Here is a 26,510-nt window from a genome sequence, read left to right as displayed (position 1 = left end):
ATATAAGTATATAGCCTACATCAGTTATTAAAACTTTAACGCGTAGATTATACTCACTCATTCTTTCTTTCTTGCTTGCTTTCTTATTTATTTTAATAATTGTCTGTGTTTGTCAGATTTCAATATACAGTCAATTTTTTGTGTAGTGTGCGTTTTATAAACACAGTTTGGCATTTACTTAAATTGTTGTATTATACGTTCATTACACTGTTTGTAAGCGTGTTTGTAGGTAGGTAGATATCTGGCAGAAATCTGAATTTTCGGGGGGTGGTTTCTCTCTCAAAGTGCAGATGAGAAAATCCAGTTGTTTTCAATGGCAAAGCTGAGCTCCTCCAGTTTTAGTGATGCCGCTCCCATCCGAGGCTGTTTTGAGAGTCTGCAGCACGAAGCGTCTGCGTGTTTGCGTACTTCCACCAATCACAGTCCGCGACCGCAAGCATGCGCACTGCTGCTCTCTACCGACTGCTGTCGTTCTCGCTTCGCAGGTGTCAACGGAGCGAGCGTCTCTGCTGCAGCTGCGATTGAGCAAACCTCTCTGTCCCAGCGAAAATATATCAGTCATACGGAGCGGGCGGGCAGGACAGATCGGAGGCCTGAAAATGTCCACATGAGACCGTGAACCCGTGTCCGTTGCCAGGGCAGGTTTAAGCGGAGAAGAGGGCGGCTTTCCGGGTTGTAGACAGCGGGCTCGCGGAGCGTCTTCAGTGGGGAGCGCTGCGGTCCTGCCGCCGCCGCCACCACCACCACTGCTGCTGCTACAATGTTCGTGCAGGAGGAGAAGATCTTTGCAGGCAAAGTCCTGAAGGTCCACATCTGTACCATGGAGGGCACTGAGTGGCTGGAGGAAGTCACGGAAGACACCACTATAGAGAAACTCAAGGAGAAATGCTTAAAGCATGTAGGTCTGCTATCTGTTAGCCAACCCGGACAGGACAGGCCCGCTGGATTCTCAGAGTCATTGCCAAGTATTTTTAGTAACTAGCAGACGAGTCGACGGTGCTATTTATAATTTAGCAAGCTGGTCCGTCACCTCCGTCTCTGTGGCTGTACTGTAACTACCACTGCCACACTGGTTGGTTTACAGTGTAGAGCTGACATTAACTTGTTGACAGCCTCTTTTTGCTCACAATATATCTGTCAAGCACTCAGATCTGTGCAGCTTGACACCCATTCATATTTTCTGTGAGGATGTGATTTGCATATTTTATGGCTTTAAGTTTTTGAATGTTTTTGTAATCATTTTAGCAGGTGGCATTGCCAAGTCAAGCCATGTCCTAGCTACAGTGTGCAATGTGTACCATGGTATTACTCTGTGCATAATGTCACAATTATACCAAGTTTTATGGACATTTATAATAACAATACCATAGTGTTATTTGAAGTACCTTGAAGTATCATGTAAAAAGCAGGATACATTAATTATTCAGTCCCAAGGTTGTATATCAATATACCATTGTAACAATTGACACCAACTGTACCGTGGTACTACCACAGTACTGGACCTCATTGTAAGCGGGCTGATCTCATGATTGTGATTTTTATGGGTTAAATGTACAGTACTGTTCAAAAGTTTAGGGTCGCAAGATAGCAGCACTATGGTATAGTGGAATTCGGTTAAGGTTAGGGACAGGTATGGTGTTATGTTTAGGTTTAAGGGTGGGATGTGGTGGAAGGGTTGGGTTGACAGTGTAACTAATTTCTGTAGTACATGTATGTATATGCAGGTAGTTTTAAATTATTTATACTGTTTAAAACATGTATGCAATAAGAACATTGTATCTATTGATTATATATTTCAGTGTTGGTTCATAATAGTTAAAGACACTTAATACAAATGTGGGTCGACTTTATTGGTATTTTTCTTCTCTTACCTTACAGTATGTCCATGGAAGTCTAGAGGATCCTAAAACTCTTACACATCACAAACTCGTTCATGCTGCCACTGAGAGAATTCTCGCAGAATCCAAAACAGTTGCTGAGGAAAATCTTAAAGACAAAGGTATTTAAACTTTCTGGTGCATCTGGTGGTTCTTTGTTGTGCCATTTTCCACAACCATATTCAAAGGCCCCCATGATTTTCCCCGTTGTTTGTGATTTTTCCTGGATTAGGATTAAGGATAAGTATTTATAAGATTTTAGTAATTTATATGACTTTTTCATATATCCAGGTTTTTCAGTGCAGTGGGAACCCTGATTCTTCAAAGAAAAAAATGTTGAGGGAGTGAATTGAAATAAGAAATCACTTTAAAAGTCACCATTAAATTAAAATGGACATTTGTTTTCAATGGAACATTAGAGTGTTTATTATAAATTATTTATCCATTCTCATATATTCTTTCTCAAACTTGTAATCTTTAATCAGATGCATTACATTTTTTCTTGTTTGAGGAGGCATTTCACTTGAATATACATCACAACAGAGAAAAACATAATCGCAATTTCCTTTCATGCTGAATTTAAATTATTTAAGTCATTTTGAGGCCCCTTTGGAAGCTTGCTAAGGACCCCTATTGGGTCCCACACCCTGATTAAGAACCACTGATCTAGGATCTAGTCGTGTTTTCCATATGTTCTTTGTATTTAAAATCAGATTCTAAAAGACATGAATCCTGATTTATTATTGTTTGTTTTCTAGACTGCTTATTATTGATAAAGAAAAGACCTCCACTGGCTCCACCAAAAATGGCCGACATATCTTCTGAAGAGAAGGTATCTGGTGACAGTTTTCTTTTTGGGTGAATTATTCTTAATTAATACTATGCATTACATTTCTAAACTTTATGATTCTTCAAAATTGAACAGTCTTTGTGCTTATTGACAGAAGAAGCAAGAGAACAAAGCACCAGATAAGGAGGCCATCCTCAAAGCCACAGCAAACCTGTCCACTCGTAACACTGACCGCACTGTAACTCAACACAATATCAGAGATGTGGGTGCTTGCAGTCTGTTCAGTTAGACCTTTCTGCATTGCAATTGTTTAGTATATATTGTTTTACGTTTTATGATTTTTTTGTTTCCATCAGTTTCAAACAGAGCTGAGGAAGATTCTGGTCTCACTTATTGAGGTGGCTCAGAAGCTGCTGGCTCTGAATCCAGATGCTGTTGAGCTCTTCAAAAAGGCCAATGGTAAGCTATGGATGTATGAATAGAACCCTGAATGGATTAAATCTATTTAAGCCTTGGTGAAACAATTAATTAACATGCTTTTCAGACATCTGCTATGGCAATGCTATGTTTTTTGAACATACTATTTATTTGAAGTATCATAGAGTAACATTGCCACAGTACTTTTTTTGGCAAGAGGTTGTATTTAACCACATTTTTTTTCATCTCTGAAAAACGCTCAGAACCGTTCTCATGGGAAGTGTCTGACTAGTTAGTGACTAGTCAAATGTTGGTGAGTGATTGATTATTCTTTGTATCTCTCCTCTCTGGCAGCCATGCTGGATGAGGATGAGGAGGACCGTGTGGATGAAACGGCCCTGCAGCAGCTGACTGAGATGGGTTTCCCTGAGAGTCGTGCTGTGAAGGCTCTGCGCTTAAACCAGTGAGTATTCTTTAGTCTTGTGTGATAAATATGCCTGTGAATAGTGCATTTCTTGTATTTCAGAATGAAGTTTCAGACCATTGTCATATCGGTCAGCGAAGCTTTAACAAAAATGACTTAGTGTACCTTTTAAAGGAGACCTATTATGCCCCTTTTTACAATATGTAATATAAGTCTCAGGTGTCCCCAGAATGTGTCTGTAAAGTTTCAGTTCAAAATACCCCACAGATCATTTATTATATCATTTTGAAAATGCTTATTTTGAGGGGAAGCAGAAACATGCTGCTTTTGTGCATGTCTTTTTAAATGTAAATGAGCTGCTGCTCCCCGCCCCCTTTTCCAGAATAGGGCTGTTCCTTTACAGCTTATACCTCAGATATTCTGCATAAAACATATGTTTAGTTTTGATTAACATGTCTATGGTGCTAAAATCATGCATTTTAAAGTCATATTAGTTCAAACTTATATATATACAGTGGGGCAAAAAAGTATTTAGTCAGCCACCAATTGTGCAAGTTCTCCCACTTAAAAAGATGAGAGAGGCCTGTAATTTTCATCATAGGTATACCTCAACTATGAGAGATAAAATGAGAAAAAAAAATCCAGAAAATCACATTGTAGGATTTTTAAAGAATTAATTGGTAAATTCCTCTGTAAAATAAGTATTTGGTCACCTACAAACAAGCAAGATTTCTGGCTCTCACAGACCTGTAACTTCTTCTTTAAGAGGCTCCTCTGTCCTCCACTCGTTACCTGTATTAATGGCATCTGTTTGAACTCGATATCAGTATAAAAGACACCTGTCCACAACCTCAAACAGTCCAACTCCAAACTCCACCATGGCCAAGACCAAAGAGCTGTCAAAGGACACCAGAAACAAAATTGTAGACCTGCACCAGGCTGGGAAGACTGAATCTGCAATAGGTAAGCAGCTTGGTGTGAAGAAATCAACTGTGGGAGCAATTATTAGAAAATGGAAGACATACAAGACCACTGATAATCTCCCTCGATCTGGGGCTCCACGCAAGATCTCACCCCGTGGGGTCAAAATGATCACAAGAACTGTGAGCAAAAATCCCAGAACCACACAGGGGACCTAGTGAATGACCTGCAGAGAGCTGGGACCAAAGTAACAAAGGCTACCATCAGTAACACACTGCGCCGCCAGGGACTCAAATCCTGCAGTGCCAGACGTGTCCCCCTGCTTAAGCCAGTACATGTCCGGGCCCGTCTGAAGTTTGCTAGAGAGCATTTGGATGATCATATGGTCAGATGAAACCAAAATTGAACTTTTTGGTAAAAACTCAACTTGTCGTGTTTGGAGGAGAAAGAATGCTGAGTTGCATCCAAAGAACACCATACCTACTGTGAAGCATGGGGGTGGAAACATCATGCTTTGGGACTGTTTTTCTGCAAAGGGACCAGGACGCCTGATCCGTGTAAATGAAAGAATGAATGGGGCCATGTATCGTGAGATTTTGAGTGAAAACCTCCTTCCATCAGCAAGGGCATTGAAGATGAAACGTGGCTGGGTCTTTCAGCATGATAATGATCCCAAACACACCGCCCGGGAAACGAAGGAGTGGCTTCGTAAGAAGCATTTCAAGGTCCTGGAGTGGTCTAGCCAGTCTCCAGATCTCAACCCCATCGAGAATCTTTGGAGGAAGTTGAAAGTCCGTGTTGCCCAGCGACAGCCCCAAAACATTACTGCTCTAGAGATCTGCATGGAGGAATGGGCCAAAATACCAGCAACAGTGTGTGAAAACCTTGTGAAGACTTACAGAAAACATTTGACCTCTGTCATTGCCAACAAAGGGTATATAACAAAGTATTGAGATGAAATTTTGTTATTGACCAAATACTTATTTTCCACCATAATTAGCAAATAAATTCTTTAAAAATCCTACAATGTGATTTTCTGGATTTTTTTTCTCATTTTGTCTCTCATAGTTGAGGTATACCTATGATGAAAATTACAGGCCTCTCTCATCTTTTTAAGTGGGAGAACTTGCACAATTGGTGGCTGACTAAATACTTTTTTGCCCCACTGTATATATATACGGTTTTCTGAGCGCACACATCCATAGTATGCGCACAGTAAGTGGCTGTCACAAACTAAGTCACTAAACTTACTAAACTAAGTTCTCTTTCATGTCTTATTGTGCTTAAACAGTCAAATACACACAAGTTTATGTTAAGAGTTACAAAACAGCTGGTTATGTCTGTGAAGAAAAACAGCTGGGAAAGAAATCATGTGTTTATATTAGATCTGTGTAGCAGCAGCGTAATATACAGTAAATATATCAATAAATCCACTGCTCTCTTGTCTCCTCTGAGGCTGGGACTCTAAATAGTATTTTGTGCTCATCTGTCCAGCCAAAGACAGAACAGTTAGCATGCTTTGCTCAGACTTTTTTCACAAGCTTTCAGAGAAAGGTTTACCAAAAAAAATGTACTGGGTTGTTGTTTTTCACATTTCTTAGGTTGGTAGATGCATCGGAGACCCGATTATAGCACTTATAGCACCAGTTATAGAAAAAGTCAGATTTTCTTTGTCACCTTTTAGTACTATTTCAGTCGTTATATGAACACATGATGTTATGTTTCTAAATAAGAATAATCACATGAGCAAGCGTGAGGTTTTAGTGGTGAATAACATCAGCGTATGCCACTCTCAGTGAATTAAATAACTAATCACTCTTCCTACAGCATGTCTGTGACCCAGGCAATGGAATGGCTGATTGAGCATGTGGATGACCCCATGGTTGACACTCCTCTGCCTGGACAGGACACCCCAGGGGCGGCGGCCGCAGCAGCCCCTGCCCCTGCTCCAGCTCCCTCTGCCACAGCTTTAGGAGCCCGGGCCCGTCTGTCCTCCCAGGCCAGCCTAGAGGAGGCCAAACAAGATGAACTGACAGAGATCTTCAAACGGATCCGGAGGAAAAGAGAATTCAGGCCTGACTCACGGGTTAGTGTCATGTGGGTGTCATGAGAAACAGGAGAAGAATAGCTCATTTTTAAACTCAAACGTGATGAAATATTCTGAAACACTGACATACTATGACAATAGCCTCAGTTGTTTCAGCAATGCAAGATTAAAGTGTTGGATGGAATAAATGCTTTTCTGCTTTTTAATTTTTTATTTTATTTACACAAACTATATTGCACATTAAAATCAGAATGAAATCAGATCCTTTGTTCAGTTTGGTTACTATACCATAGAAATGACCATCAGCATGATGCAATAAAGATGTATTTTTCCACAGGCAAATGCTACTATAGAATTCATTTTTGTTGGTTGCAAATCCTAATTCATATTATATAGCTACTGTCTTGAGATGCATCATCTCGTCTGTGTGTTTGTTTTGCAGGCAGTCATTGCGCTGATGGAGATGGGCTTCGATGAGAAGGAGGTGATTGATGCCCTTCGCGTCAATAATAATCAACAGGATGCAGCTGTATGTAAACATTCAGAGGATCATAAAATCATGAGTTATTTCAACAGTCAGCTTAGACTAAATGAGCTCAGTGATATTCAGTGAAATTTGTGGTTAAGTCTTTGTTTTGTTTTGTTTAGTTAAACAACATTTATCAAGGTCACATTTTTATTCCATATCCTTGTAACTTCTGTTCCCACGCAGTGTGAATGGCTGCTTGGTGACAGAAAGCCCACCCCTGAGGATCTGGACAAGGGCATTGATACCAACAGTCCCCTGTTTCAGGCCATCCTGGAGAACCCCGTGGTACAGCTTGGTCTCACAAACCCCAAGACTCTTCTAGGTGAGTTTTTTTTTTTCCCCTGTCTACTCAAAGGTTCTTCAAAGAATTTGCTCCAGCTTTGTCAAATCAATTGTATTTTTCTACTTTTCTGTAGAAGACCGATCAAAACATGTTATTTCAAGGTTTTCAAGTGTTTATTTGATTGTATCCATTTGGCCTAATATGACAGCGAGTTTTCTAGTTCCTCCAGCTGAACGGTAACCCAGACCAATGATGCTGCCATCACTGTGCTTGATGGCAGGATGACGTTATCTGGGTGTTGGGCTCTGTGTGGTTTGTGGTAAACACAGCACTTTGCTTTTAGGCCAGAGTGCTCAATTTTCATTTCATCAGACCACAGCAGTTACTTTCAAAGACTTTCAGGTTTTGTCACATGGCTTTTCACAATATCCAGAATTATATTGGACTTGCTCGGAAGCGGCTTTCTTTCTAGCCACGGTTGCAAAAAGGACTTAATCTTGGGAGTGCAGAAATATTGCTGAGGTCTGGACCGTATGTCCCATTTGAACCAAAGAGCTCTGCGATTGACCACTTTGGTCCCTTATTCAAATTTTATCCAGTTGCCCGTTTGCTAAACGGACTTGAACTTAAAAGTGTCTACACTGTGTAATATTTTGCTAATTGATCATTTTATATTTCAATATATTTTCAGCATTTTTTTTCCCACAACTGGTGGGATGTTTTAAATGTTGAATTTATTTCTTTACACTAGTGGCCAAAAGTTTTATTGTTTTTGAAAGAAGTTTGTTTTGCTCATTTAAGCTGCATTTATTTGATAAGAAGAGTAAAATCAGTAATGTTGTAAAATATTATTACAATTTAAACTAACCATTTTTCTATTAAAACATTTAAAAATGTAATTTATTTGTGATGTTTTTTCAGGATTCTTTGATGAATAGGAAGTTCAAAAGAACAACATTTATTAGAATTCTTTTGTAACATTATAAATGCCTTTACTGTAACATTTGATCAGTTATCTTTACTGTCAGATTTGATCAATTTAATGTGTCCTTGCTAAATAAAAGTTTATTTTTATTTATTTATTTTTAAATCGAACAGATCAAACATTAGAATAGTAATTTATCACGGATTCCACAAAAAATATTAAGCAATAAAGACTGATTAAAAACCAGATTAAAATTAAAAACCAGTTATTTTAAAATCTAACAACATTTTACAATATTACTGTTTTTAGTATATGTATGATTAACTTGGTGAGCATAAGAGACTTCTTTTAAAACAAGAAAACAATTTAAATATTCCAAGCATGTAATTCTTGTCAGTATGTGTTCCCTGGAAATCAAACCAATGATGGACCTTGGCATTGATAACTCTATGTACTACAAGATGATCTACAGGACTATTTGATAACATATTTAATGTGATTTCTTTTTAAAGTTATCAAAACATTTGTTTGGAGTCCAAGACCACTGTTAAATCATTCAGTGAAACTAAACTGTATTTTCAAGTAGACGCAGTCTAGTCCGTGCCAGTTGTTGGTTGGATGTGGCTGAGACATATTTTTCTTGGCTTTGCAGCATTTGAGGACATGCTGGAGAACCCGCTGAACAGCACACAGTGGATGAACGATCCTGAGACAGGTCCTGTCATGCTCCAGATCTCCAGAATCTTCCAGACACTCAATCGCACGTAAAGCACACCTCATCTGTGGAGCGGTTGGAATCACAGCATAGGGAAAAAGGTCAATCATTTAGAAGAGAGGTGTGTGTGTGTATAGTTTGTTTGTTTGTGTGTGCGTGTATGTGACATAACTATTGTTTTAAGTGGAGAAGTAACAGAAGACGAATGTAAAAATACAATGATGACATTTTCACATCATGTTATACAGAGGAAAATATCTATTTATAACTACACTTGTACAAATTCAATGTAAGCAGTAACTTAATGATAAATAGCTAACTCCATTATTTAGTTTTTTATGTTTTAATAAGACCTGTTTTTAATTAATATTAAGCACATTACTTTATTTTATATAATTTATCTATATAATTGTACAATTGGACATCTAAAAAAAAAAAAAAAAAAAAAAAAGAAAAGAAAAAATCACCACCAGAGGCAATTTTCTATGGTTTTTGTGCTCAAAGATCAAATTTCAACCAAATTATTTAACACTTCACATGGTACACTTGTCATAACTGAATGTTTCTACAGGGAGATAAACAATGTGTATTCAGTTATTTTTATTATCAGTTCAAAAATGAAATCGTTTATGTATCAGACTATAAGTTCCTTCCAAAAACACCAAATGAAGGTACGTTTTGAGGGAGAGTAAAGCAAGCACCAGCAGTTTTTGGCAACTCCTCATTTGAAGATTATTCAAAGCTTTGTGGTTTCATTAACACTACAGACATTTCTGTGATGTTGTGGTGACACAGTAGCAATTTGCAGCCCCTTATGGACATAGATAAATGACAGATAGTGAAATCGAACCTGATCCCTTTATTCCTCGTATCTTTTTCACTCTTCCGATCTATAAAAAGACTGTTCAGGTGGATTCCTCTGTCCAAATGGACACAAGTCAGTTTTGATTCTGTCGGTTTAGAACAAAGCTGGTATTAATGAGTACTGGATCATTATCTTAGTTTTCTCCCAGTAGCTCCTGCATCAGGGGTTTCCTAGTATTTCAGATCTTTTATCCACCATCATGATCAAGCTGCTGCCTCTGATCTCACTCGCATCCCTGCACGTTTAATGTGAGTCTTACTTTACATCATTACCGGAGGCTGGACAGACTTTAGTTTGTGCTAACTAAAATAAAATGACTTATTTTATGGATTGGTTCTACTACACGATATGTTTGCTCAAGTTGTTTGTGTTCAATGTCAAGTATGAATTACATGTGCTTTCAGTGTCATCACAGTTCTCTTATGTCACTTTTTACAGTGCACTTTCTAGTTTGCACAGGAAATTCAGACTGCATTCATAGTACACAACATTATTTTAAATGATATATGGGATGTTTCATTTTGAAACTCCCTGTCTGGGATGAAACTGAGGCATTTTTGGTGTGGAGATAATTTATGGTTGGACGTCTTTCATTTATATGCTCTGCTTCAAATACCTGTGCTGGGATTTCTAAAAGAAATAATTATTTAAGTTTTCAGTAAGACTTGAGATGAAAAATGTTATTTAAATGGTTCTGTAATGCTTTTTTAACATTTTGATTTGTATTAGATAAATATATTACAAAAATGCGGTCATAACAAACACCAATTTTAGATTCATAGATAAATGTGTGAATTAGAGGATGAAATATGTTTTTTTTTTTCCCTTTTGGCCAAGCGTGGAGTGTTTCCGTTCAATATTTGAATTGTGTTGGTGTGAAGTGTGTGCTCAGGGGTTTCTTAGCCATAACGGGCAAATATCTGCTATAGTAATGCCTACTTTATCAATACAAATAACAGTAGTTTAGTGATTGCATTATCAGAGAACTCTATGAATATATCTGAAAACTTACTCTTTAAATGAAAACTTACTGTCCTTGTGTGATATTTATTTTGAGGCCAAATATAACCAATCATGAAACCATCCCTAGAGATATTGTCATTATAATACAGTTTTAGAAGACCTCACCAATTGCAATGTTCACTTCACTGTCTGAGTGGCTTCAAATGTAGGTGAAGATTATGTTGAACACACATAGCATTTGAAATCAGATCATCTCCATTGTCTTGAGAACAAGTTTTGGTCTTAAGAAATGTAGCTTATATTGTTTTGGGGGACTAGAGAGTACAGGCTTCTATGCAATTCAGTGTTTTTTTGTTGCCTTGACAGAAAAACAACAGGTTTCAGTATCTTGATGCATTTGTGGTATTTGAGTAGTTGATGTGCACTTTCATATCATCTTATTTTTGATTTGAATCAAATTTTGGTTTCATCATGGCTAAGCTCTGTAAAGTAGAAAGTGCTGTATGATTTCAGTATTTTAAAATGTTTGGTGTTTATTCATTTACTGTTTAGAAATGCTTATATGGTGAAACAGTGTCATGTTGGAATCTGGATTTTCATTTCCCTAATGCCAGTGTGCTTAAAATGATCATTGATCAAATGTTACAGATTTTGTTTCATTTTTTTTTTTCCTCCCTCATTTTAAAAAGGCAATCAGGTCACAGAAGTTATGATGAAATATCTTGAAGGTTTGGTGCTCTTGTGTTCTAATTTTAATTTTGTGTCCTTGCTCCGTGTACAAGTTCAGTTTCACATAAGGCCCCTACAGTTTGAGAGCTGAAATGTAACTTTCTCAATCCACTTGTTGAAAAGCCTTTCATGACAAATAATAATAAAAAAAAAAGTTTTGAAATCCCTGTTTTCTCTTATTATTGTTATTATTATTCTCAACAGTTGTTGATAATTCAACATTGTTCAGAAGTCTGAATACAGGCAAATGTCTTTCCTTAATCTATCAAAGCCTAAAACCTTTCACCGCTCCCATTTACCCTGTAATCTAAATATGTGTTTAAGGGAACAATTTAACTTGGTTATGCTTAATGATAGTACTTTCAGTGTTATTTCAGTTTTATTTAAATATACTGTTTATTAATATTTTGAATTACATTTTATTTTATTTATTTATTAATTGTAGTGCCTTTACTGTTTTTTTTAATAATTATAAAATCAATAGTGATAATGTAGTTTTCAAAAGTTAATATGCTATTTGTTGAACACTGGTGTGTTTGTATAAAAGCAGCAATTTTATAACAGCCAAAAACCACTTTTTTTGTACCTCATAGATCACGTGACATGTGATGTGTAGCCAAGTAGGTGTGTCATACTTGAAACTCTGCATTTAACCCAGCCAAGTTCAAACGCACGGCGTGAACAGTCACCATTAATTTAAAACAGTATTATGTAAATTTGTGACTGCCGTTTGTTACAGTTTTTCCTCCACCGTGGACCTCTATAAATGGAAGACTGCGTATATCTAGCGCCACTTTCACCCTCTGCATCACTGTCTTGCCTGCGCATGTGTAGCGCATCCCTAACCCTCTGCAGTACAGCAGAGTAAGCGTGCGCCAGACACTGGATACGTCACTCACGCGCCAACATGATCCGCTGTACTAGTCTCTTTTAGAGACTATTTTTAATCCTCAGAGTTTTGACCTGTTTTCAAAAAACAAAGTAAATGTTTCAGGCAACACGATGATAATCAGTTAATGCTGTAAAATGCATACAAGTGTCAAAAATGTCAATGCATCCAAATCTTCCAAGAAGTCCAGCACTCAGACAACTATCAGCAGATTCTTTACAAGTGCAAACGATAAATCTCAACCAACTGGCCAGGACGCACGCCATGAGGGCAGAGGAAAGGTAAGAGCTTTATATGCAGGACAGGCACAGCTTGTTTACTCTGTAAAAACTGCACAACTTTCATACTATAGAGCCATATTAACAGTTAAATATGAATCGCATGCACGAAGCTGAACACCGACTGAAATCTAAACCTGTGCTATTTTAGAAGAGGTTATCTGATGGAGGAATGTCCTCAGAGAAACGGCCCAAACTCTCTCACAGTGTGGAGGAGGAGAGAGATGAGGACTGCATGGTGACCCCCAGCACTTGTAAGGACACATGCACCATTCATGCCATTTACGGTATTTGTTTTTGTTGTTTTCAGCTGGTATATTTCACATTTTTATTTTAAAATAGGCACAATTAATAAGGCAGGCACAAATACATTCTTAAACCTGTTCAGTCTACAGATAGTAAATAACAAGAAAGGAGTGTATGAGAGAAATGTCTCTTTTGGCATTCACACTAAGCGGGGCTCAACAATTGTTTTTTTGTGCTTTTCAGAATTGTAAATGACACTTTCACTGGCCCACCATAGTTTTTATATATAGCAATATTTATGTGTTACCACCAGTAGGGGTCAACTGATATGTGTTTTTCAGGGCCGATACCGATTATTACAAATAACTGATATTTTGAACCTATATATATGTCTGGTGTAATAATGAAAATTAATGTCAAATTTAAGAATAACATGGGCTCTGACAAAAACTTTCTGTAAATGTGTATTAATTATTTTGTCAGCAAATCGGTTTTGAAAATGACTGATACGGATAACCATAAAAATGTTTAATGTCGGTGGCAATAATTTGTTCGACCCCTAGTCAGGAGAAAAAATCTAATAACGTAACTCGGTAAAAGCTATAAATTCATGAAGACAGCATTCCAAACATCAGAAAATAACATGTTTAGGTTTGTAAGGCATGAAAACAAAAGTACAGTACATGATTAACATAAAATGTGCAGACAGTGCACTACTAACTGTAACTGCTTGTGTATTAACCTCTTAGCCTCTTTTTCATTTGCATTCTCTTTTATGTGCAATAGATAAGATAGTATCCTCAAGAGCCAGTGTCAGCCATGACACCCTGGCGAGGCTTAAAGATTTCAGCTGCCCCGGGAGCTCAGAGAGCCGAGTCTCCGATCAGGTTATAAAGACGGAGGTGGAGCCTTCAGACTCTGTAAAAGCTGAGAGTTCTGCCCCACAACAACACAATGCAATGAATTCCTATGATGAATTGGAGGAAGAGGTCAAAGAAGAGCCTATTAAGATTAAACAGGTTTGATTCTATACAAAACATGTATGTTTCAGAGTTGTCCATTGAAAGACTGTTGTTTGTGTTTATTGCAGATTGCATGTTTATGAAGTATTTGATTTGTCACTTAAAGAAAACACAGCTCATCTCATTCTCAGTGTTTGCCAGAATGGCCATTATAGCTTATGATGTTTTTACTTTTTCTGTTTTCAGGAGTTTTCCTTTAATCAGTTTGCTAAGAATACTGTGATCAAAAAGAGTTCAGAAGAGCCTGGTGTTCCCAACAGGAGAACCAAGACCATATACACTCCTCTAGAGGAACAGTACATGGAGATCAAAAAACAACATGCGGACACAGTGCTTTGCGTTGAGTGTGGCTACAAGTACAGGTTCTTTGGTGAGGATGCAGAGGTAAGAACTGGAGCAGCCCATCACAAATAGCAGATAGGGATGGGGAGTCGACTCCAAAAGAGTTGATTCCTCGACTCCAGCACTGAAATCAACTCTCGGTATCGACTCTAAAATTGCTGATGTCTTCACAGGTTCTCAAATCCAGTGCATGGCAGTTGAGTGCTGTATATCAGCAAGGAGTGAATGAAATTAAGCGATGATCTGTTTGCATTGCAGTCCATGTGCGATTTGTATGCGGTGCAGAAGCAGCATGGGCTCAGTGTGCTTTATTTAGTGCTCAGCTATGTTCCGCGGCTGTTTACCACCATTTTGATTTCAAATTCGAACGTTGTTTCAATTTTTTTCTCTCTCTCAGCATAGTGATTATCTTTTCACACAGTAATACTTCCGGTATCTTTCACAGACGTATTCATGTTTAAGCGCAATATTACTAAATGCATACTAAATGCATTGGACTTCTGTACTGATTTATATATAAAGTTTATATATTAAGATGCTCAGGCAAGTGGCAAAACATGTAAACAGCCTACAGTCTACTTTTCTTACGTTAAAAGGCTCGTATTCCCAGAAGTTTCCAAATCTGCTGCATGATCTCAGCTGTGAAGTGGGTGCCCCTGTCTGAGTTGATTCTCAGCGGCAGCCCGAACCTGGACAATATGTGCTTCATCCGGAGGTATGCTGTAGTTTGTGCAGTGTCATTGGGTGCTGGGAGGCATTCTACCCACTTTGTGAACTGGCGTATGACTGTGAGGAAATACTTGTTGCCTCTTGTTGACCTGGGCAGGGGTCCAACCCAGTCAATTTGGAGGTCTGACCAAGGAAATGTGACGACTTTGTGCTGCAGTGGGGCTCTGTGGTTTGCGTTTGCTGGTTGGAATTGGCAGCAAACAAGGCACCCTATCACATACTCTGCCACATCTTGCTGCAAGCCGGGCCAGTATGCCACTTGTTTTAGTGTCTCATAAGTAGGGCCAGACGGAATCCGCATTTTTGGAAAGTTCTGTGGAATTCTGCGGAATGGTTTTAAGAGTATAGGAGAGTACAGAAACTGAAAACATTACAAATAACATAAAAAATTCACTTCTTAACTTTTATTTAAGGTTTACAATACAAATCATATTGGAACAACTGGTTTGTTAAACAAAGCTAGGTCTCTTTTATAGTAAATCCACTAAAAGGTGCAGGAAACATTTCTTTATAAATTGTACACAAATCATCAACTAAACATTTGCATATCATCAAAGACTATAGAAATACTGTGATATCATTCAACAATAAATAAATATGCATGCACAAATAAATTATAAATATAAATAAGGTACTTTTAACAACTATAAATAAATAAAGTGGTGTGGCAATCAATTAAACACTTCAATAAATGCAGTACATTAGAAAACTAATTTAGTAGTAATTTATATTAATTTAGTAGTAAAAAACGTCATTTTCAATCAGTAGTATTTTTGCTTCAGAAAAAAGTTATTTACATTATTTACATCATAAAAACTACTGGATGCAAGTGAAGTTGGATGTGGATGCGAGTTAATCTCTGGTGTTAAATTTGGCAATCAGCATCATTTTAACATTCTCCTCTGTTAGGCTGCGTCTGTGCTCTGTTAGAAGTGCGGAATAGTGAGAAAAAAGCCTCTCCACATCCACTGAAGTAGTAGGGAGTTGCAGGTACAGTGAAGCTAGTGGGGTGAGTGTTGGCATTCGATCTTCCCTGGCAGCCCACCACTCCACTGCACTAACCTCACCTGCATCACTCTTGTCCATCCGGATGTAGCGATGCCACTCTTCTGTGGAGACATTACTCAGTGCAGGGACAACTTGAACATAATTCTTAATATCAGGTTTTAAACCGGATACCTTGGCAGGATCAAAGATTGGGAGGACTTTGAATAGTTCAGTGCAAGGATGTCTCTCCATCACTGCCTGTAGCTTGGTGTAACATTCTGCCACTGCTTCTTTAAACAGCTCTGAACAAATGTACCTCTCATCCTCATTTAACTCATTCAGTTGCTCTCTAGTCTTGGGACGCTAATCCTCAGCCTCTGCGGTGCGACCATACTCAAACAGCATGCTGAGGTCCTCCAGCTGGCTGAAGATGCTGGCAGCTGTGGGTCTGGAGGTTTCTTCCAGTTTGGTTAGGGTGGCAAGAATATCGGAACTGTGCTCCATGATGAAGGTGGCCTGGACTTTCAGGAGCTTTCCGTTCTCTTCTAACAGAACTCCAAGGTCCCGCACAGCTTTAGAGGTCGGTGGCAGCGTTGGGATGAAGCCTTGCAAGACATCAATATTTTCTGCCAGGTATTGCTCCGCTTTTATCCAGGATACCCATCTTGTCTGGACAGCAAACACTGGCATGAGAGGAGACAGGCCCTGCTGCATCATCAAGGCCCTCAATTTAAGACGACGTTTGGGTGACTGGCAGAAAACCCGCTTTACCAAAGCACACATCCGGTTCAGTTCTTCAAATGTGTCTGGAAACACCTCTAAAACCAACTGCGGCAGATGTGCCAGACAGGTGACATGATTGGCATTGGGGAATAGGCCGTGGAGAATTGTGTTATATGCCTTTTTCATATAACTTGCAGAATCAGTCACAAAAGCCCATACGTCATTGAAATTGATGTTGTTGGAGTTAAGACAGGAGATGACAACCTGCGATACAGTGCTGAAGTTAACATGATCTAGAAAAATTAGATCTGCTGCAACAGGTGGTTTGCCCACTGGCTGGAGTAGAATAGCAAGGACACAACGGCCACAAGCATCTGTTGTTTCATCAGCAATTACCTATACAGGACTTCCATGTACAGCCTGCTTCATATCTTCCAAATACTGAGGAAATAATTGTGGAAGGTAATCAGAGCATAGGTGAGATGGAGCTGGAACTGACCCTCCCTGTTTGTAGTACTTCTGTAAAAATGGGGAAAATTTAGAAGTTTTTTCCAGAGGGTTGTCAGCTTCAATGAAGGTCTTTATGAAATCAAAGATGAACTCCTTTCTTTCAGCTGTAGATGGAGTCTTAAGCCCTATTCGGACGGGACTAGTTTTCTAAACTACGTTTGAGTTTCGATTCTTATCACCTGACGTCTGCGATTTTCTTGTACCAATTCGGACGGGACTAACATCTCTGTGTTTATTACAGAGGTGGGAGGGTCTGTTTTTTACATCTGGGCGTTTCAGAGGTCACGCGCTCTGTATGCGTGCATTGCATAGTCATTTGGATTGATTACCATTAGTATAACAGTTTTACTACAAATACCATGGTGAAGCTATATGGCTAGTATAGCAAAACCATGTTAATGTGTGGTTGCTTTAGTTTTACTTTAGTTATTTATTTGTAGTAAACCCGTGTTTAATCTTCATAAAGGTGCATATGTAATTAAAACATTATGTAATTGAGTGCAGAAATGAATGCGAGTAATTTTACCTGACGCAGATGTTACAATAGCCAGTCTGAATGGTTTACGTGATCTGACTCTTGATTTTATTATTGTTTTTAATTTATTTACTTATTTTTTCCTTGCCGGGAGGCAAATATATCAAACATGAGCGCGGTAAGAGCGTCTACGGTAATTCACGTTGGCCAAAACACACAAGGAAACGCGTTGTGAAAAAAAATCTCACCGGCAAACACAGACATCGCATTCGGACGGGATTAGTTTTCTCAGAGGATCACTGAGTTTGCTGAAAAACAGTAGGTAATTTGCTCTGGAATTATTACAGAGGATGTGTGAGAAAAACACAGACATGGCAGATTCGGACGGGATTAAAATCACCAAGTACGTCTGTGAAACACACATTTCTCTAACGACCCCCTGTAAAACTAGTCCCGTCCGAATAGGGCTTAGATGTCTGTCTGGGGAGGCAGAGGTTCTCGCACTTCAGCCCAAATTTTCAGCTGTTTAAAGTCTTAACAGGGGTTCTTTAGACCAGGTCTAAAAGCGGTCTAGCAGGTCTTTGCCAATGAGGAGAGTGTATGTGTCCAATGGAGCAATGTACACAGGGTGCACTAAGCTCATAGGGCCGGTGGTCAGGTAAATTGGAGCTACCTGTTCAAGTTGCACCTCATTTTGGCTGTAGGATTGCACATTCAGCACACACCTCTGATATTTAAGAGCTCTTTGCGGTAATCTGATGTCTGTCAAAAAGTTGGCTTGACATTAAAGTGAGGTCAGCTCCAGTGTCAACGAGGGCATCCAGTCTCACCTCATTTTCCGATGTGATGGCCAGGTATAGTTTTTTGGCCACCCCCCTTTCGATCAGGTTCCCCAGGAGTCTTGGCACTGGGGCTTGTGTGGTGGCCATTTCCCTTTCAGAGTCACTTTGCAGTCTATATGCATGTTTAAGCTCTCGGTGAACTGTGTCAAGTTCTTCTTTTAAATAGTCTCTTTGTTGGGCCAGAGCACTGACTTCAGCTTGGGAACTTTGCAGATGGCCTTCACAGGCCTTGGCCCTGGCATCTCTTTCTTTGAGTTCAGTCTCTGCTCTCATCAGGAGAGCCTCAGCTTGCTGGAGTTTTTCACTCAGCTCCTCTCTGGTGTCCTTTCCCTGCTGCTCTCGGCGTGCTGTATCTACACGGAGATCAGTCAAGGTTTTTGGAGTCTTTCTACTTCCTCCTGCAGCTCTGTGTCCTTTTCATCCTCCGTCCTGTGCTGGTGCTGAGTCTCTGACGCTAGCTGGACCAGTTGACTTTGAGCACGCACCCAGTTTCGCTGAGGTTCCTCAGCCTGGAGCTTCAGCGCTGCTGCTTCCTGTTCCCGGTGAGAGATGCTTGCTTCACTCAGCTTTGCCTGGCCTTTGCCTTTTGCTTTTGGCAGCTTGGGTCATCAATCTATTACTCCGCCTTCCCTGATGATTCTCAAAGGTTCGGTCTCTAGGCAAACAAAACAGAACAAAATGAAAAGCAAACAAACAAATAAATCAAAAACACAGAGAGAGGTAGGGTAGAGAGCAGGTTTAAACCTTTCACTGCTGTTAGAGGTTATGACAGGGTCCACAGAGTAGAGGGCGCTGCTGGGTCATAACATCTAGTGTGTTGGCCTTACTGGGATAGCAGGAGCAGACCAATTACCTTACAGGTTGAGGAGAAACCTGATTTTGGGGTTTCGCTAGCTGGATGGGTCAGTATTCTATGGGTTAGGCTTAGTGATGGATCAAGGTGATCCAGTCGGGATCCCGTGGCAGCTCACTGTGGTCTGTGGTTGCCGTGGAGGCAACCATCGCTTCACCAACTAAACACTAGAGGGAGTGCTACCTAGAGGTACACACAAATGGCTAGAATACAGAGATTAATTTTAAATTTAAATTCAAACACTGTTTGAACTAAATTTAAACAAGTCAGTGGCTAAGACAAGAGAGAAAGAGGCCTGAATAATACAGAATGATAATAACAATAAAAAAATAAAAAGGAGAAGAATCAAAGTTATGATAATAAAATAAAATAAAACAAACCAAGGGAGAATTGGAATAAGTTTTTCAAATGCAATGACAGGGCTAACCAAGGAAAACCAACCTACTGAGTATGGCCACAAGGTGGCGTGGGTGAGCCACCCAAGGTTCAGAAGAGAGGAGGGTAGAGGTGAAATTTGAGAAGGGCTAGACACTTAACTAACCTGCCCTCTAGTGTTAATCAAAGGTACTGTGATTAAATCTGAGAACGTCTAGTGTGATTGCTCTCGCTCTAGCGGCTGATTTACTGCAACGATCACAAGTACAATTAGTGCTGGGCGGTATGACCAAAAATTTATATCACGCTATGTTTCAAAATTATACCGGTTTCACGTTTACTGTTAAGAGATTTCTTCGTTTTTACAGAACAATTTTAATATTATGAACTGCTGTTTACTTTAACAATTAACAGTGATTAAACGTTAGACAAATAGAGGCTGTTAAAAATACAGTACTGGAGGTGGCTTTAAACCATCCAATCAAAAGAGTGAGTCTACGTTGTGACTTGTCTCACTCTAAGTGCGCATAATACAAAAACACAAATAAATTGATACTGAGTTTGCTCACAAACAAAGTTTGAATGTGCCCGCATTCTCCGCCATAAAGTATGTAGCAAATTAGCTCAAAAAGGGGAATATTTATAATTAATTATAACTGGTTATAATTAATAATAAATATTAAGATTAGATCTTAGTAACTGTAACAGAATCGATATTACAATTATTTGATCTGCCCGTCCACCGAGCAGACAATATAATTATTTATCAATTCTAGGAAAGATTATTTTCCTGGCCAAGGAACTACTTATACAGTACTTAGCATGTAGCAAGGAGCAGCATTCAGTGACTTAGAATCGTGAGCAGGACACACAGACAATCAATTGTGACTATAAGTCATTTAATAAATGGGACTATAGCTAACATACAACTAAACTAAGCAAAACATATATGTATATGTGTGTGTGTATGTATATGTATGTATATGTACATATATAGAATGAAGGAAAGTAAGGGAGAGAGAGAGAGAAAAGCAAAAGAATGGCAGTATTGCACATCAATTAACCGCAACCCAATGAGCATCATCAGAGAATCAAAATTCACCTTAAAAGGGGTTCAAACTACAAACGGTTACTTGCATTGTTTTTTTTGCTGAATAACTGTGCGTTCACACCAGACGCGACTTGCGCGAATAAATCACGCTATTCGCGTGTAGTTGGACGCTTGAACATTTTGAGTTTACTCTCTTCATTCGCGCGTGACATTCACTTCACAACAGACGCGAATTCGCGTCATGGGAGGGGCTTCTGCCAGGCAAATGGCTCCAGTCTCGTTGCGAAATGGCTGACATAAGCTCAATTTACCGGATTTAGCTAGCTTGTAGTCTCAATATGTGAATGTGTGTATGTGTATATATATATATATATATATATATACACACACACATATATATACACACACAGTGGGGCAAAAAAGGATTTAGTCAGCCACCAATTGTGCAAGTTCTCCCACTTAAAAAGATGAGAGAGGCCTGTAATTTTCATCATAGGTATACCTCAACTATGAGAGACGAAATGAGAAAAAAAAATCCAGAAAATCACATTGTAGGATTTTTAAAGAATTAATTGGTAAAATAAGTATTTGGTCACCTACAAACAAGCAAGATTTCTGGCTCTCACAGACCTGTAACTTCTTCTTTAAGAGGCTCCTCTGTCCTCCACTCGTTACCTGTATTAATGGCATCTGTTTGAACTTGTTATCAGTATAAAAGACACCTGTCCACAACCTCAAACAGTCCAACTCCAAACTCCACCATGGCCAAGACCAAAGAGCTGTCAAAGGACACCAGAAACAAAATTGTAGACCTGCACCAGGCTGGGAAGTCTGAATCTGCAATAGGTAAGCAGCTTGGTGTGAAGAAATCAACTGTGGGAGCAATTATTAGAAAATGGAAGACATACAAGACCACTGATAATCTCCCTTGATCTGGCGCTCCACGCAAGATCTCACCCCGTGGGGTCAAAATGATCACAAGAACTGTGAGCAAAAATCCCAGAACCACACGGGGGGACCTAGTGAATGACCTGCAGAGAGCTGGGACCAAAGTAATAAAGGCTACCATCAGTAACACACTGCGCCGCCAGGGACTGAAATCCTGCAGTGCCAGACGTGTCCCCCTGCTTAAGCCAGTACATGTCCGGGCCCGTCTGAAGTTTGTTAGAGAGCATTTGGATGTTGTCATATGGTCAGATGAAACCAAAATAGAACTTTTTGGTAAAAACTCAACTTGTCGTGTTTGGAGGAGAAAGAATGCTGAGTTGCATCCAAAGAACACCATACCTACTGTGAAGCATGGGGGTGGAAACATCATGCTTTGGGGCTGTTTTTCTGCAAAGGGACCAGGACGACTGATCCGTGTAAACGAAAGAATGAATGGGGCCATGTATCGTGAGATTTTGAGTGAAAACCTCCTTCCATCAGCAAGGGCATTGAAGATGAAACGTGGCTGGGTCTTTCAGCATGACAATGATCCCAAACACACCGCCGAACAGCGAAGGAGTGGCTTCGTAAGAAGCATTTCAAGGTCCTGGAGTGGCCTAGCCAGTCTCCAGATCTCAACCCCATCGAAAATCTTTGGAGTCCGTGTTGCCCAGCGACAGCCCCAAAACATTACTGCTCTAGAGATCTGCATGGAGGAATGGGCCAAAATACCAGCAACAGTGTGTGAAAACCTTGTGAAGACTTACAGAAAACGTTTGACCTCTGTCATTGCCAACAAAGGGTATATAACAAAGTATTGAGATGAAATTTTGTTATTGACCAAATACTTATTTTCCACCATAATTTGCAAATAAATTCTTTAAAAATCCTACTGTAGGGTTTGATACATAAATATAATTTAATTTAGCTCAAAGGGAATCATTTGTGATTTTATAGGGAATTTGAACAGAATCACTGTTTTGCAGCTGATCACTGAGTCGGCAGCGATTCACTGAACGAGCCGCATAACATCAACTCTGCACTGGATATTAAAATCCAAAATATAGTGAAAACACTATTAATAAGCACAGTAACAAGATCGGCAGATTAAGACATTAACTTGTAAGCACAAAACACAAGATACTTCTCTTTTCAATATAAATAAGACTTTATTTATATAAACCTAAGACATAAACTAATCTAACACATGAACACAAGCAGTCACACATTCACACGTTGCAGAAAGAGAGAAAGGAGGAGTTTAGAGAATGAAAATGTGATATCCCAAGTTTACAGCAATATGGGCTATTGCACAGACCTGAACAACCATCAATCACATAATTAACCCTTGCATTGAGTTTCTCAATGAGGCTATAATTTATATTAAATGCGCCAGTTCAGTTAGACCTGGAGGTACTTGCTTGCGTTGCCTTTGTGTTACAGGGATTCCCTTTTGTCGTCGTTGTTACAGGAAAAGGGGTTTCCCGAGTTGATGATTGGCTGGAAGTTCAGTAGTCGTTGAAGGGATGTCTTGGGTGTTGGCTGAGGATGCGGAGTTGGTCTGGTTGAAGTTTTGAGGCGGTCACAGGCCCGAATTGAACTCGGAGACAAGGCGTGGCGGCAAAACTTAAACTGAGAACACGAAACTCACAATGGAAAATAAACTAAAATAAAAGAAAGAAAGAATGTAACGAGACTAGGTGGTCTTTCTTCTCATCGTGGTGTTAAGTAGCAACTGGCCTGTAGGCCAGAGCACGCTCAAAGAGCGCTAAAACGCGGTGGGGAGAAGAGAGAAGGGAAGAAGGGGAGATTTGATGGTGTCCTGAGTTTTTAAACTCGGCTTTTGGACACATCCCATCTGGTGTCTTGACCAATTAGATAGGCTATTTTCTTAGCTAGGGTTGTTCCTTCCATCATAAATCAGCATGTTATCAGTCACATGGTCTGAATTTTACACACTCTTGCAAAGTATACTTTTGGATGTAATTTCTATAACCAGAATATGATACATTTGACAAAGAATCAATTGGAAGAAACGTTTCAAGCTAGAATTGTCAAACTCATACATACCAAACACGAATAAACCTTAAAGTCATTCAATAGTTATTAAAAAGACATACATAATATGTGCTTAAAACATGATAGTCTAATGTGTGGTTACATACATAATATAGTGTTATGCCTAGAAATGTCCTTTTAAGATGATTTTATATGCATATGAAAAAGAAAGTCTCTGTGTAGTTCTATGTAGGACATAGGGACATGTTCGGTGAAGACCAGAGAGAGGTTAAAAGGTCTCCTAAAGAATTTCAGTCTCAGTCTTTGTCTTGTATGTGTGGGGGGAAAAGTCCATCTAAAGAAGCTTGTGATTTCTCTTGTCGAACCCATGTGATGGCCATCTCTTTGACCATTAATCTTGATTATTTGTCCCAAAGTTGACGATCTTCTTCCGGCATTGTACTTATCAATACGTATTCTTTTGTCTTAATGTTGCGAGCTGTTCTGTGAAAGAGGCTTGTTGGTAAGGCTTGCTCCAGACTCATGGCGCCCGAGTACCATGGACAGATTTATGAGTCCTGTTGGGCTTCTCTGGAATTTCGGCTCCTCATGTTTCGATGTTCTGATCGAAACTTAGTTTTGTCTGACTCATTCTGATCCTACACTACAATGTGATTTTCTGGATTTTTTTTTCTCATTTTGTCTCTCATAGTTGAGATATACCTCTGATGAAAATTACAGGCCTCTCTCATCTTTTTAAGTGGGAGAACTTGCACAATTGGTGGCTGACTAAATACTTTTTTGCCCCACTGTATGTGTGTGTATATATATATATACACAGCCCGAAACGCTCAATTCGCGCTGCCTCATTTGTGCGAATCGTGTCATTCGCGCCGCAGGATGTCTATTCGCGTCTTTGCATTGACTTAACATGTAAATCACTCGTGCTTATCGCTTCATTTGCGTCTGGTGTGAACGCATCTTAAGAGTCCTGATGCGGCAGACAAGAGGTTCTTGATGATTTCTTTAAGAGTGAGCTGAAGAATTTCCTCTGGTTCTTCTGAAGATAGGAAAGTCCACAGCGAGTCCACAAAGTTACTTGAAGGTAAAACTGCCAGAACGTTAAACTCAAGAGGAGAGTTTTGGAGTGTGTCCGTCTCAAGAAGAAGAGTTTTGAGTGACGATTAGTCTGAGTTCGGAACTTTTGATAGTTCATAGCCGCACCCGCATTTTTATTGCTGGTCTGGAGAGTTGGTGCAGTTTTACTTCAAAGCCTAGTAAAAATTGGATTGAGTTAGAAGTTTGTTAGGCAGACCAGAGAGGTGATCTGTCTAGCATCTTTTTGATAGTGGGGAAAATCCATTGGCAATTTAGCACCCGTATAAATGTAGACGGTGAGGCCAGGCCGGTAATTTATATGCAAATGTCAAAATTTGACACTTAAAAGTGTAATAAACCATCAATAAGCCTACGAAAACGCTACATCAGTTGTCCTTTTAAAGGTTTAGTTTAGCCACAAATGAAATCATCACTCTCATGTTGTTCCAAACCCATAAGACTTTTGCTTGTGTTTGAAACTTTGTAGAATTTTTCAACCTAATATTTCTGACTTAAGGTACTTTATGACAAACAATTGTCTTATCCAAAAAAAAAAAGTGTATGTATGTGTGTGTGTGTATATGTATATGTGTATATATATATATATATATATATACAGTATCTCACAGAAGTGAGTACACCCCTCACGTTTTTGTAAATATTTTATTATATCTTTTCATGTGACAACACTGAAGAAATGACACTTTGCAACAATGTAAAGTAGTGAGTGTACAGCTTGTATAAATTTTTGTAAATTGTGTAAGTGTAAATTTGCTGTCCCCTCAAAATAACTCAACACACAACCATTAATGTCTAAACCGCTGGCCACAAAAGTGAGTAAACTCCTAAGTGAAAATGTCCAAATTGGGCCCAGTTAGCCATTTTCTCTCCCCGGAATCATGTGACTCATTAGTGTTACAAGGTCTCAGGTGTGAATGGGGAGCAGGTGTGTTAAATTTGGTGTTATCGCTTTCACTCTCTCATACTGGTCACTGGAAGTTCAACATGGCACCTCATGGCAAAGAACTCTCTCAGGATCTGAAAAAGTAATTGTTGCTCTACATAAAGATGGCGTAGGCTGTAAGAAGATTGCCAAGACCCTGAAACTGAGCTGCAGCACAGTGGCCAAGACCGTACAGTGGTTTAACAGGACAGGTTCCACTCAGAACAGGCCGCGCCATGGTCGACCAAAGAAGTTGAATGCACGTGCTCAGCGTCATATCCAGAGGTTGTGTTTGGGAAATAGACGTATGAGTGCTGCCAGCATTGCTGCAGAGGTTGAAGGGGTGGGGGGTCAGCCTGTCAGTGCTCAGACCATACGCCGCACACTGCATCAAATTGGTCTGCATGGCTGTCGTCCCAGAAGGAAGCCTCTTCTAAAGATGATGCACAAGAAAGCCCGCAAACAGTTTGCTGAAGACAAGCAGACTAAGGACATGGATTACTGGAACCATGTCCTGTGGTCTGATGAGACCAAGATAAACTTATTTGGTTCAGATGGTGTCAAGCGTGTGTGGCGGCAAACAGGTGAGGAGTACAAAGACAAGTGTGTCTTGCCTACAGTCAAGCATGGTGGTGGGAGTGTCATGGTCTGGGGCTGCATGAGTGCTGCCGGCACTGGGGCGCTACAGTTCATTGAAGGAACCATGAATGCCAACATGTACTGTGACATACTGAAGC

General features: G+C 39.5%; 2 protein-coding genes across 4 annotated transcripts in view; both read left to right on the top strand.

Moving 5' to 3' along the window:
- The first annotated feature begins 166 nt into the window (after positions 1–166).
- Positions 167–11,646, top strand: ubac1 (UBA domain containing 1). The gene is made up of 10 exons (XM_058776831.1): positions 167–898; positions 1,879–1,999; positions 2,636–2,709; positions 2,822–2,929; positions 3,024–3,126; positions 3,439–3,547; positions 6,257–6,515; positions 6,919–7,005; positions 7,189–7,327; positions 8,866–11,646. The coding sequence occupies exons 1-10, from the start codon at positions 761–763 to the stop codon at positions 8,979–8,981; spliced, it is 1,254 nt and encodes a 417-aa protein (XP_058632814.1). The 5' UTR covers positions 167–760; the 3' UTR covers positions 8,982–11,646.
- A 568-nt stretch (positions 11,647–12,214) lies between these two features.
- The window catches only part of msh3 (mutS homolog 3 (E. coli)), a 77,826-nt gene continuing 63,530 nt past the window's right edge, over positions 12,215–26,510 (top strand). Inside the window, exons 1-4 of one of the 3 annotated variants that reach the window (XM_058775996.1) lie at positions 12,215–12,655; positions 12,804–12,939; positions 13,685–13,917; positions 14,107–14,304. In XM_058775996.1, coding sequence (XP_058631979.1) covers positions 12,512–12,655; positions 12,804–12,939; positions 13,685–13,917; positions 14,107–14,304 — 711 coding nt within the window. In that variant the 5' untranslated portion in view covers positions 12,215–12,511. The remainder of the gene's footprint in view (positions 12,656–12,803; positions 12,940–13,684; positions 13,918–14,106; positions 14,305–26,510) is intronic. The other 2 variants (XM_058775994.1, XM_058775995.1) reach the window with 2 other exon arrangements.

Source organism: Onychostoma macrolepis, chromosome 05 (genome assembly GCF_012432095.1).
Source record: "Onychostoma macrolepis isolate SWU-2019 chromosome 05, ASM1243209v1, whole genome shotgun sequence".
In the NCBI taxonomy this organism is placed as follows: Eukaryota; Metazoa; Chordata; class Actinopteri; order Cypriniformes; family Cyprinidae; genus Onychostoma; species Onychostoma macrolepis.
This window is presented reverse-complemented; position numbering and strand designations above follow the sequence as displayed.